Genomic DNA, 14,507 nt, shown 5'->3' on the forward strand with positions numbered 1-14,507 from the left:
TTACTTGAAATAGATGGCTAACTGCAGCTTAGAAGTACTTTTTCTTAATTTTAATCCATATTACTATATTACCTGCATTCTACCATTGTATTTTGGTGCTATTTGAGATGTGGATTTTTTACTAAATAGAGAAATGCATGCAATTTTCTACAGGTGACTCACACTTCTAGTGAATAATATCTAGTTGATGGGGGCAGAGGTGGTGCTGGAAAAGAAATCCATTTCAAGAGCTGACTACAAAGAGTAATTAACAGTTTGTGGGACTGTATTTACAAGTGTGTAATGCACAGATCTTAACAGAGTGCCTGGCACATTTTAAGATGCTCAATGATAGAGCTTATTATTATTATCATACAGATTCAACAGTGGTGAGAAAGACTATTCTGCATGATGGAAAGAGTTCCATCAAGTTCCATTTACTTTAATCAAACTTGGAGACATTTACAGTATTGTAAACCATTAGAAAAAACTGTTTTTCACACGAGTGAAATTAAAACCACTATATCTCAACTATATTCTTTTTACTGTAGCTTATTAAAAAGAAAACAACTTTTGGACTCTTTATTGTGCTTTCATTCTTTCCCCAGTAAAATATATATTAGCAATGTAATCAATTCTTTAAATATGAGTAAGCAAATTGACAAATGTCTGGATTTTTGTATCTGACTTGGCATCCTTGCCCCTTTTAAATAATAATTCATTTGGTATAAACACATAATCAAATGAATCCACTCAGAGTGCCTTTAATGATTACCTCCACTGTCATTACATTCTGTAAGGTTGTCAATGGATTTCCGGTTAACTAATGCACCATTTAAACCCTTAGTAATTAGGCATTGTTCCATTTCAGCCAGCTTGTATTCCACAATCGCGAGGTTTACCAGTATTCTCTTCTGCATGGCTATTGAGTGCGGGAAATTAATTAAGGTATCCCGAGAGAGATGGTTGACTGAAAGACTCTTATCAGTATTGCTCTTAGTTGACCCAGTGGGAGAGGATGATCTTACTAGTGCAAGAGAGGTCGAATTTGATGACATTTCACCAGTATTTCTCTGTAAGGAAAGGAAATTACACATATGCAGTTTACTGACTGAGCTTAGCAATTTCTAAGTACTACCAAAAAACGACGTGCTTAGTCTTGGTTACCAAAATGAACTGATTTTCCTCCCCCAAGGGGATTAAAAATCTGTTGAATGAACACATTGACATGGAAATACGCCTGTCCCAAACAGACTGAGAAAAAAAAAAAAAAACCATGAAAGTAGCCTTTCACTGCCAAAATGCCATACCCTTGGCTTATCGTTTCTTAGGCAGTCCAGTAGGTCTGTACTTCGACCCTGCCTGACTCTTGCCTAAAGGCACTTCACTTGCAATTTTATCACCAGGAAATCCACATTTTGACCTTAATTATTTGTGAATGCCTCACAAAGCTCTCATAATGATAGCTTGAAAGGAAAATACAGGAGAGGAAGAGGCAAACAAACAATAGAAGCCAGAGAAGGCGGCAAACAATAGAAGCCAGAGAAGAAGAAAGAAGGTCGAGATTCTTAAAATGGAAGGAGGTGGGAAGTGGCCACTTTCTGCTGTACTTTTTAAGGAGGTGGAAAGCTGACCATAATCACTTGGTAAACTTAGGGCTTTTTATAACGTATTATAGCTGTTGAACCACCGGTCAATATGAGGAAAGTATGGGGGTAAACACCTGGGGCTCTTTCAAAAGAAAAAGGAATAAGGCGACATCCTTTTACTCTTATTTTACTATCTTTCTGCTCTCTTAAACACCTCCCCACTTCCCATCCACGCACTCATCTGGCGTTATCTAATTCCAATCGCCCTTACACAATTTACCTGAAATAGGGTTTTCCAGAAGACAAACATAAAGGCGAACAGAACGCCGCTCACTAGCAGCAAAAGGATGCTCATGATTCTTCTTCGGCCTCTTCTCTCTTCTCGGGCACCAAGGCACTCAGCTGGCAGTTGGGAAGCAGGGGGTTACTAGCCACCCGCACTGGGCAAACCCCGGGCCAGGATGCTAAACGTCCCGCACTGCCTGGTGCAACTGGCAGGCGCGGCCACGTCCAGCTTTATATACTGGAGAGAGTGTGCGTGCGTGCGTGCGTGCACAATTGAGCATGCACGCGGGGGCGCTACGTCACAACTCGATGACGTCAAAACAGCCCGTAGGAAACCAGGCGGCACTTATTTAACCGCCCACCTGGTTATAGTAAGAGACGGTGGAGGAGTCTGGGATTTTCAGGAAGCTGAGACATGGTAGAAATACAGACTCCAAATCGATTAAATACAAGATTTTAAAAGTGCTCTCCCCTCCTCCCTTTTTGTTGTTAAGATACGTTTGGCTTTGCTGCAACCATTCTATTATTCATTTCAAAAACAAGTTCAGAAACAAAAGTAGAAATGCACTGTAAAAAGTAGTTACCCGCAAACTGTAAGTCTTGGCCAAATATCTCCCTCCTACTCCCACTGCTATCTTAGGATTCCCTCCAACCGTACTCCCATTATCCCAATGTTAATACACATTTGTGTCACTGTACAGTTTAAAAACTAGTTCCAGAGACATTTCCCCATTATTCTCATAATAATTTTGTGCCCATAGGTGTTGTTAATACTATGTCTACTTTTGGAAAGATTCAAGTTTTAAGTAAACTCATTTGAAACTAGTAGTAAAAGCAGGACTTGAAACCACAGAGTTGGGTCGTGAGATAATCTCTCCCATTCCCTCACCCCAATCCCCACCCCCAGGACCTCTACCTATTTTTGAATAGCTTTATTAGAAAATCTCCCTTAGAACTTTAATTTGAAAAGATACATGCACCCCAATGTTCACAGCAGCACTATTTACAATAGCCAAGACATGGAAACAATCTAAATGTCCATCCACAGATGACTGGATAAAGAAGTTGTGGTATATTTATACAATGGAATACTACTCAGCCATAAAAAAGAATAAAATAATGCCATTTGTAGCAACATGGACGGACCTGGAGATGGAGATTGTCATTCTAAGTGAAGTAAGCCAGAAAGAGAAAGAAAAATATCATATATCACTCATATGTGAAATCTAAAAAAAAGAAAAAAGGCACTAGTGAACTCATCTACAAAACAGAAACAGACTCACACACATAGTAAACAATCTTATGGTTACCTGGGGGAAAAGGGGTGGGAAGGGATAAATTGGGAGTTGGAGATTTGCAAATATTAACTACTGTACATAAAAAGACAAAAACCCAATTTCTCTTGTATAGCACAGGGAACTATATTCAATATCTTACAGTAATCTATAATGAAAATGAATATATGTATGCATATGGATGACTGAAACGTTATGCTGTACACTAGAAATTGATATAATGTAACTGACTATGTCAATAAAATATAAATAAGTAAAAAGGTCAAAACTTGTACATCTTTGTTATTGGCAAGAATGTGCTTATTCAATTATAAAATGCTGTTTCAAATGTCTCTGCTGCAAATTTATTTAATTTAATGGTCAATTTTCTTTATTTCTCTATGACTTCCCTCCTTTCTTAAGGATTTTTTTTATGTTTGCCTAAAATGCAAATCTACTCTTTTTTTCTCTCACCAAAATCTTGGTTTGTGCTATGAAAGAATGTTTCTGACAAGTCTGTTTTGTGAACAACTGTGTACTCAAAGAAAAATTTGCATTTGCCTGGTAGTGTTTTTTCCTGTTTATATAGGCAGGGAAGGTATTACTTTGAATAACAAACAGAAGGGAAAGGTGCTTTCTAGGTCTTTTCATCTTCTAATGAGTATTTCTTCTCTGGGTTTTTAACAACATGAGTTCAACTTAAAGATGCTAAAACATATATATAATTTCACAAGTACCTATTCCTTTATAAATAAATGTAGTCAATGAAAATGTCATGCTTTTGGTTATTGTTTAAGTATTGTGACTATCACAAAGTTTGTGAAATGTGAAATACTGATTTGACTCCTGAAATGTGAAAGATTATTGATATTTTTGACAATATTATATCGTAGAGTCTTGGCCAAATATCTCCTCACAATATTATATTATGAAGTGTGATTGTTGTTGGCAGCTTGATGGCACTGATAGAAGTCCTCTTTACCTACACAATTTCAATAATGGGATACCTGCCTCTTGGAGCAAGAGGAAAGATTAAGGGCAGTGACAGGAAACAAGTCAAGAGGTAAGAGGTTATAGTTGTGTGTGTGTGTGTGTGTGTGAGAGAGAGAGAGATAAAGTGCACTGAAATTGTCCAGAAGAAAGGAAAGATAGGAAACAAGCAGCAAAATTTGCTCCTTATTGAATTGCCATTAACAAGCTAAACTGTGGCAGTCTTGTAGGCTCTCTTTATTTTGTAAAACTACATGGTCAGACAGGAATTACAGGACTATCTTATTGTTGGGGGGTGAGGAAAAAAGTATGTTTTCATCTTGAATTTCTCATTAGAATCAAGCTTATTTCATATGCTTACAGAATGTGGTTTTCAAGTCCACTTCATTCTTACACACAAAAAAAGACTACCCCCATCCCCACTACTGAATTAAAATTCCTAGGAGGTTGTAAAAGCTTTTGTTTGCTCCACATTTTAGAGATAAGACTTAAAACACTTCCTCCTCCTGAGACTTCAGTTTATACTAAAGTGTACAAAATATCAATTTTCTAATAGTTTTTTAAAAAATACCTAGATTACATTTTATCTGGTGGGATTTTGCTGGCAGGAGGAGGTAAAATGAGAAAACAGGTTTAATGGAGGGGAAAGAGTAGAATAGAGTCAAGGGGGGAAAAAGGATGCTGAGACATCAAGTATAAATTTTATGACCACTACACAATTTTACCCAAGACTTGAAATATACATCATACAATATTGAATTTGAAAATACCAGATTCCTTAGTCATTTGGATATCATATTCAAATATTTGTGGGCAACTTGGTGAATGTTTTCCAAGGCTAGTGTTTGAATATATGTGATTTTTACATTATAGTTGGATCATTGACAGTGTTTTTATGGTGATGGGAGTTAGGTAAATGCATTTTGTGACATGGTCAATTTATTTATGAATACAGTTTGCTATCTCTAGTAATTTGGACAACAACTGAATGCTTCTACGTTTATCATTTCATGCTTTTTAAAGCATTTTCATTTACATGATTTCATTTAATCCTCCCAACAACCCTGTGTGGTAGGTGGGGCAGGTGTAATTCCCATTTTACAGTGAAGGAAGCTGGTGTAATTTAATTGCTTTGCTTAAGGTCTCAGAGTTAGTTGACTAGAATCTGGTCTCCTCAGTCTGGGTCCTGTCATCATATTGCCTTCATGTTTATTCTTGAATAGAGAATTACAAGTCAGATATTCTATGGTGTTAATTTTCTGTTCCTGTGTTGAAAAGGTAAATAAAGGGAGATACCTTCGCAGCATCTTATGTACACGTTAAATCTTTCAGTGGGTTCCCCATCAAGCACATTGACAGATAACTCATGTCTCTAGTGATGAAACTGACAGAGGGAATATCAAATGTCCACGATGCCCATTATGGACATTCTGCCATTGCTCAGGAATTTCTCTTGGGTATGCTATCATATTTGTCCACATTTATGACAATGTCATATATGCGAGGAAACTCTTCTTAACAAATGAGCCAACATAACAACAGAAGTAAGGCAACTGGTATTCAGAAAGTATTACAATGAGAAGGGTCTCTCAATGATCATCTAAGTCATAATTTTCATTCTGTAGTAATAAAATTTACCCTAATGTTTATACCATATATCTTTAACACACTTGGTTAATAGTCAATGCAAGTGTATTTGAATAATGCCATAAAGGTTGTATAAATAGTTGGTATAAAATCACTTATAACATCACAATGCTTGTTGGTGTCATTGTTTTCCTCTTTTGTCCTTTTCACTTTTACAGGTGCATGAAATACAAAGGAAGCTTGGTTGGTTGTTTCATTGGTTACTCATATAATGTTTGAGAGCACTCCAGTCAGAGTCTTTTTGAAAATTTTTACCGTAATATTTATTCCTTGTTTCATTTAGGTTTAGATTCAGCTGGAGCTGAGATCCAAAATAACAGTAACTTAAACAAACAAAAATAGTTGATTAAGAGACAACAGTTCAGTGTGGACAGGGGAGAGTCATAAATGTATTGGGAACCCTGATTTTTTATACTCTGTTGCTTAGTTATCTTCAACATATATCTTCCATCTCATGATCCAAGATGGTTGCTGTACTGTTCTCAGTTGCCAGGCTGGTGGAAAAGGTGAAGGATGCGGCTCCTCTCTTGTAAGAACATTTCCTCGAAGTTGCATATGATACTATCACTTTAATTTTACCGGCCAGAATGTAGATATATGGGCAAATCTGGCTGCAAAGGAGGCTAAGAAATGTAGTATTTGTTCTGGGTACCAATATGCCCAACCAAAACTTATGGTTATGATACTTAGAAGGAGAGGAAGAAGAGTTATTGAAGGATGTCGATCAATTTCTGTGACACTGTCTAGAAGAGGGGATTTAGATTTTGTCTAGGATACCAACCCATCCTTGTACCCATAAGACACATGAACTCCATCATTTATGAGGACTTGGCTAATATGTGAAGATTAGGGAAAATGAGGGGGAGGACAGCAATCTGGCTTGTTTAGGATTCCAGCCCATCTACCTCTTCCACCCTGCCTTAATTGAAATTATCTAAAAATGGTTCTTCCCTTCCAATTCTTCTCCCAGAAGGAGTTCAGGGTACACTACACTTGCTCAGGGCCCTGTGACTGGGACCACCACATTAACCATTTATATGTTGATACTTTTTCCTATTAACTTACATAATTTTGTGCCGACTGCTATAAAAACAGAAGGACATAAAAATTTATTTTATGAAATTCAGTTAGGACATATTTTAGAGAAATTAAACAAAAATGAACTAAGAAACATATGTTGAATTTTTTTCTTTCTTGATCACGCATTCCCTAGTCACACATTTCATCAACAGAGGGCATTGTAGCTTTATTTCATTTTTTTTGGTTGCTCTGAATTTTTCAATAATAGCTTCTTTTCATTTGGAATTGCACCATATTATCCAGGGGCAGATAAATAAGTGGTGTGTTGTATTTGTAAAATATAAGCACAGATCATTGATCTATGACACCATAATCCAGACTTCACTACATATAAATTACCATAGAATTTTGCTGAGAACATGCTCTTTAAAATCAATCATATTTGAGTCAAAACTACTAGACTATATTTTTTCTTTGTTTTAAAAGAAAAAGGATAAAGACTATACATGTTATGATCAAACCTACTCTGAGACATTTTTTTCCCTCTCTATTCCCATATCACCCCTGATGTTGTAATAGAGGCAAAATAAAAAGATTACATAATCTGAGTGATGATGCTTAAATCTGGTATTTTATTTTCAGTGACATTGTTTTACTTTAAGTGACATTTAGAGCTTATTTTCAGTGACCTTTAGATCTGTAATATGTTCTGGAAAGTATTAAGGGACTTGGAAGAAAAACTGCTTTCAGCTTCTCTATTAAGTGAATGAGCTACATATCTATCTCAAATTGAGACTTTCACAATTCATTATGTTTGTCATTGAAACTTTGAAATGCCAACCTGAAATTTTTATTAAAATATCATTTGCAGCCTTTTTATAACTTATAATAGTGGAAAGTATTGATAATTGTTTTTAATATCAGTGGGAAATTTAAGAACAATACTGATTTTTCTAGTAACAACTATACTTGAGTTGCTAAAATAAACCAGTTTTTTAGGGGTGTGTGTGGGTGTGTGTGTGTGTAAAGTTATGCTTTATAGAGCAAACCACAGGATAAATCGGGAAAGAAAGAAACCTTGGAAACAACTCTACAAAAGGACTGGGGAGACTATTCATTACTTTACACTTATTCAACAAACATTTATTGAATACCAGGCACTGTTCTAGAACAGCAGGGATACAGTAGTGAACAAGACAGGCAAAAATCCTCCTGGAAGCTTATATTCTATTGGGAAGTTATATTCAAATTCCCAGACTGATTACTTATGGGTTTTTTTTTTTCAGATTTCCGTGGAATATGGAATAGCCAGTAATTTAAAAAGTCAGATCCTGGTAAAAGAGGAAAGCCTGTCTAATGCATTTTTTGAAGCTAACATAACCCTGATATAAAATCTTGCCAAATACAGCACAGAGAATTTGAAGACTGATTATCTTGAAATAAAAAAATTCTAGCACAAAGCACTAAGCAAATAAAATATGGACACTAATTAAAAAATAATATCACCAAATATAATTTATTTCAGAATGCTAGAATGACAACAGTAGGAAATCTTCGTGTTTCATTTCCATAGGCCAAAAGAAAACTGTAAGACTATCTCAATAGATGTCCAAAAGAAGCATATGCTAAATTTAAACACCCATTTTTAGATTAACAAAACTAAGCATTAATTTTTTTTAAAAGCCTAGGCATCAAAGGATAGGTCCTTAATAGTATGATACTGAGATGAAAACAATAATCAGCATCACCTGTAACAGTGACACACTAGCGATATTACAAACAAGGAACAAGACAAACACGTACCATCACTACAGTCATTTAATAATGGTATAGAAATTCCAATAAATACAGTAAGAAGTATCTGCAGAGAAAATCTAAAAGATTCTACATAAAATATCTTAGAGCTAATGAGTTTAGTAAAGTGCTTGGATGCAAAATAAACATCTAAAACAGACTAAAGAGTTTTCTTATATACTGATAATAACTCACTTGTTTAGAAAATATAGTAGGAAAATAAGACTACTTACATAATACACAAAATAACCCAGAAACAAAAAATAAAAAATTGGCTGAAGAAAATTACAAAACTTTACTGGGAGAGATACAAGATTTACGTAAATGTAGAAGAATAACATGTTCCTGGATAGGAAGACTAAACAAAATAAACGTGCCAAGTTTTCAAAAATTCAGATGTAATTTTACTGTAATTCAGATAAAAATCCCAACAGGATTTTTGAAACTTGAGAAAATGATTTTAACATTCATCTGGAAGTTTTAAAACGTGAGACAGCCAAGACAGTTTTGAAGAACAAAAATAAAGAGAGGATACTTGCTTATGCAAAAACATTATCAAAAAAACCACTTTTTAAAACAATGTGGTCTTAGAACAGGAATATGTAGACATAGAAAGAGACTGGAAAACTCAGAACAAAGATGAATATTCTATTAGAAAATTAGAACATAAAAAGAAGATAAACAGTTGACAAAAAATTACAATAATGCTGAACCTAATTAGCAAAGAAATAAAAATTAAAATAAAGTATATGTACTTGACTAATATTTTAAAGATACTAATCATCAGTGATGATGAGTGTGGATACTCTTTCTACCAATAAGAATGCAAATTTGCCCAAATATTTTCAAAGGCAATATAGCAAAATATATACCAACAGCCTTAAAATAGTCATATCCTAGTAATTCCATACCAGGAATCTATTCTAAGAAACTATTCAGAGATAGGGCCAAAGATGCACATCAGAAATGGCCATTTTTATTTAAGTAGTGAAAAACTGGAAGGTATTGACATGGCTAAATATCAAATGTTGAAATGCTTACTATGTGATGTTACATAAATAAATTAGTATATAAAACTTCATGACCCCAGTTTACACACACACACACACTACAGAGGGTAAGAACATGGGGGAGAAACACTGAGAGAGATGTATTACAAGATTAACAGTGGTAGACACTGGGTGATGGGATTAGGAGAGATTTTATGTTCCTTTGAATAATCTGGACCCTAAGAATCCACCATTCACTTTAACAGACATTAAGATTTTTGTCATATTTCCTTGAGCCTTTTTAAAAGAATAAAACTTGCACATACGGTGGAAGCCCACTTTTTACCCTGAACCTATCTGAATATTCCCTTGCCTTTCTAGGATAACAACTATCCTAAAGTTAGTGCCCTCCATGTCCCATTTTATGCTAATACAGCAAAATGTTTCCATAAACCTTTTACAGTATATTACTGTGTTGTGTGATTTTTAAAATTTACAAATATTTTACCATTATATATGAATTCTTTTGTAACGTGCTTGATCATTCACTTTGTTTTGACATGTATCCACATTGACCTTGCTCATTCATTTTATTGTTAAATAGAATTTCATTGTGTGAATAAAATTCTTTCCAAAATTGTTTTAACTATTCTCCAAGCCACAATACTTGAGAGAACCTGTTTCTACATCCTTCCCTAAACTTGTGCTATCAGACTTAAAGTTTTGGCAATCTGTTGGGTGTGAAAGATATTTATTTAAATTTGTATTTCTCTGATTATTTTTGAGATTGAATATCCTTTCATATGTTTGTTTATATTTATTTATTTTTAAATGTTTCCAAAGTTAAAATTTATTGTGTTAACATTGATTTACAGCATAAGTTTCAGGTGGACTACATTATATTTTTGACTTCTGTATACACTACAGTGTGCTCACAACTAAAAGTGTAGTTTCCACCTGTCACCATACAGTTGGCCACCTTTACCCATTTTGCCCTCCCGCCACACACCTTCTCCTCTAGCAACCACTCCTCTGTTCTCTGTATCTATGTGTTTGTTTCGGTTTGATTTGATCTGGTTTGGTTATTTATTTTTTACTTGTTTGTTTGTTTAATGTTTCACATGTGAGTGAAATCATATGATATTTGTCTTTCTCTGACTTATTTCACTTAGCATAAAACCCTCAAGGTCCATCCATGTTGTCACAAATGGCAAGGTTTCATCCTTTTTTTATGGCTGAATCATATATATGTCCATATATACCTATATATATATATATTATACATATGTATTTACACATAAGATTGGGGTTGAAAGTCCCTGTTTTCAATCTGGCTTTCTCTGAGCCACCTAATCAGGGGTGTTGGAGAGTCTTATTGCAGTGTTGTGAGAGTGGATGTGTGGCTTCTCCATTTGGCCTTTGCTTTCATGGGTGGGGGTTAGGCCACATTTGTATGTGGTGTCTGAGTGTAGTAGACTGGTTATTGTCTAAAATTTTTTTGTCTTATTAAGCACCTTCTTTCCTGATCCTCTGGCTAGAGAGAATAAGTTTTATCGAAGCTTTTTTTTTTTTGTCTGCTCCCTTTGGTATTCATGGGATATATATACACATATACATCCACACTATGGACTTTTGCAACTAAGGAATGATACATAAGTATAACACTCAACCAATGTATCATTCCTTGGTTCCAGAAGTCTATCGTCAATTTGCTTTCTTCTCTACCTTCCAGAGACTTCATATATTTGTTTTATATACAATGTCCAGCATTTTTGGTTGTACTTAGCAGGAGGAATAGGGAAAATACATCTCCATCTTCCTGGAAGTCCCACCTTGTTTTTAAACTCCCCCATAGTGCTCATTGTAGTATAAGTTTTAAAAGCAATGACTAATAAGCTTTACTCACATATATGTCCACTTCTTTGCTTACCATTGCCTTCTGCATTTCCATTCCTTCCTTCCATTATATATAATCTTTAGTCACACTTTTAGTTAGCATTTGTGAGTGGTAAACGCCTTCAATGTTTGAAAATGTCTTCCGCTACATTCACTCTTGAGTATTTAGCTGGGTATAGACCCCCAGGCGGGCAGTCATTCCCCCTTAGCTGTTGGATGGACGATAACTACTGTCTTCTTGTTTCTATTGTCGGTGATATAAAATCTGCTGTTAGTATGATTATCATTTCACTGGAGGTAACATATCAGATTATCTTATACCTTTTTTCTTTGTATTTGATAGTCTATCAATTTCATTTAATTTCGTGATTGGAGCTTTACTCTTTCAACCTGAGTATTCACGTCTCCCTTAAATTCTAGAAAATCTTCCCTTATTTTCACTATCGTTTCTTTGCATTTTCTATTGTCTTCTTTTGGAATGCTTGTTAGATATCTGTCACTCATACTTCTAAGTCTCCTAATCTCTCTGTAATAGTTTCTATCTCAGTTCTGAATCAATTTAGTTTTTAAACTTAGTGACCTTATTTTTAGTTCTAGAAGATTTATCTGATTATCGCACTTATTTTAAAATTATTTCTTCTTATGGCTTTTCTTCCCTTTAGTGCATTTAATCACTTTAAATATATTTATCTTTAGGGTTTGGTTTACACTGGGTTTTTTGGCATTGCTCCTTTATTTCCAGAGTACTGGTTGTTGTATCTGAACTTCTTAAGGACAGATTACCTAGTTGTGTGATTTGTATTGTGTGTTTACTGTATGAGTGTGTGTATACACACATGCATGTTCATTACTGAGGCAATTTTTCCCTCCTGTGGAAGTTCCCGGCACTCTGGTTTGTGAAGATAGCTCTAAAAATAAACTTTAGATTTGCTTCTGCTAGAGGCAGCAGGGGTTTCACACATTGGGAAGCAGATTTTAATGTTAACTTTTACCTGGCATTCCCGCTACATGTGTGTATTATAAATTCAGATACTCTAGGAACATTCGTCACAAGCTTAAGGCTTTTAATTCTTAGGGTTTACCCTTCCTGTTTGTTTTCCATTCAGAGTCAGGAGAGAGAGTCTGTTTCTTTGTAGGTTCCCGGTCCATTGGGCAGAGGTATTTTCCCTCCAGTCCTGTATTCAGAGTGCAGTTTATTCATAGTTGTTTCTCTATGCAGGGCTCTCAGTTCCAGCTATCTGCCTTACGCAAGTACAAGGTCATGAGTCCTTTTCCTTCAAGAGCCTTAAAAGCCTAACCTCAAGGCCCATAACTAGTTCAGACAGCCTTTAGGTCACTATAATACTAGCTAATTCACTTATCACTTTGGTTTTGAGTTCCTTCTACACTTCTGTCAGCTGGCAGATTTGCTTTCAAGATTCACTATGATTATGAAAATGGTTGTGTTTTCGTCAGCATTTATACGTCCTTAGAGCAGAGTTCATTGTTAGGTTTATTTGTTACATTGGTGGGACTAATATATACATTGCTTTTTATACTTTTTATAGTTTAGGAAGTCATGGTTCTCATGTATTTCAGATAACATTGATTCCATGCAACATTCTGAGTGTGTCTGATAGGATTTTCTACTTACTTTAATGATCGTTCTAATTAAAGATGTTAGTTTTACCATGCACATTTCTCACAGGAGAAGAGCCTGCTCTGACTCAGTCTCAAACATACAAATGTACAGACGCAAGCTCGACTACAGAATGCTACAGAGGGAACTTGGGCTTTCAGGGATCTAATGCTCTTGCTAGTATAGGGCATGTCTGACTACACTCATCATATTATTTTTCTATAGTGAACAAGTGTCACCGTAACATGTGTACCTGTGGTTAAAATAACCTGTGATTTTCTTTGCATCGGTTCCCAAATGTAGATAATTTATTTTCCCATGTGTGGACCTAACTGAGTTAAAATGATGCCTAGTGGATCTCTGAGGTTGTTCACCTCCACTTAGTGGCCTAGAGATCTAAAATCATTGGAGTGGTGCACTGAGCACACTTGCAAGTTAGAGAAATCAAAGTGAGCAAATGCAATGAGAAACTGGGAAGAATGACCAGAGCAGGTCACAAGCAGAAAAGAAAGGAGACTGATTACAGATAATTAGCTCATCAAAAGACTGGTAATTATAGCTGAGATGAAATTGAAACTGCCCCAAGCAATCTTCAGTTAGGTTCTCAGGTGAGGAGCAGAGGTGCTGTTCCTATTATCTGGAAAGCACAATCTCTACAAGATTGCAGATCACGCTTTAGACAAATTCTACAGATTTGGCAGAGCTGATTATTTTTCCACCAACGCCTGCTCTGACCAGGAGAGGTTAAGCTGGATCCAGTGAAGGGATGGCGAAAGCCCTGACCTGAGTCATGTAATAAATTTGAAAGGAACTGCTGTCTCCTAGACTCCACGTTAACGTCGCCTGGTAACTGCTGGAGGATAGACTGAATGAGGAAAGTGGTTTAAAATATGGGTATTTTTGACTTAGGAGGAAAACTATTTCAACTAAATTGAAGTCATTTCAATTGAAAAAACATCTCTGCTTATGATTATGACTGAATTTCATATATGTTTTTAAATGCTGGTCCTTACGTTTTGCTTTATTTATTCAGCTTTAAGAAATGACTGTGGCTGGCTGTATACAGAGAAATAGGAAATGCACCATAAAATGAGCTGGACTTTTTCCTTCCCATTACATCTTATTTATTTCTTGGTCTCTTTCAGTTCTAAAGCTGATAATGGGGACCATTATTCTGGACTCTATTTTAAGATCCGTCTATAGGCCATTGGACTTGGAATCCCACTGTCATTATTGTTACTTGAATTTTACTCTGAATTATATTGTAATAATTTAGTAGACTATGTATTAAAATTGTACTCAAAAAAGTGTAGTCGAGCTTTAAAGAAATAAACAGTTAATGAAATTCTACAAATTGGTAAGAAAATATGGTGAGGTTGAATGCTGGACAAAAATCTATAAACCTCCAAAAATAGTGGCTACCCAT

General features: G+C 35.4%; 1 protein-coding gene across 1 annotated transcript; it reads right to left on the minus strand.

Moving 5' to 3' along the window:
• Positions 1-718: 718 nt before the first annotated feature.
• Positions 719-3,132, minus strand: CT83 (cancer/testis antigen 83). The gene is made up of 2 exons (XM_006208851.3): positions 1,849-3,132; positions 719-1,052 (listed from the first exon to the last, which is right to left on the minus strand). Exons 1-2 carry the CDS (start codon positions 1,921-1,923, stop codon positions 744-746), a joined length of 384 nt encoding a protein of 127 aa, XP_006208913.1. The 5' UTR covers positions 1,924-3,132; the 3' UTR covers positions 719-743.
• Between the last annotated feature and the right edge of the window lie 11,375 nt (positions 3,133-14,507).

The sequence above is a fragment of the Vicugna pacos genome, chromosome X, assembly GCF_048564905.1.
Source record: "Vicugna pacos chromosome X, VicPac4, whole genome shotgun sequence".
Taxonomy (NCBI): Eukaryota; Metazoa; Chordata; class Mammalia; order Artiodactyla; family Camelidae; genus Vicugna; species Vicugna pacos.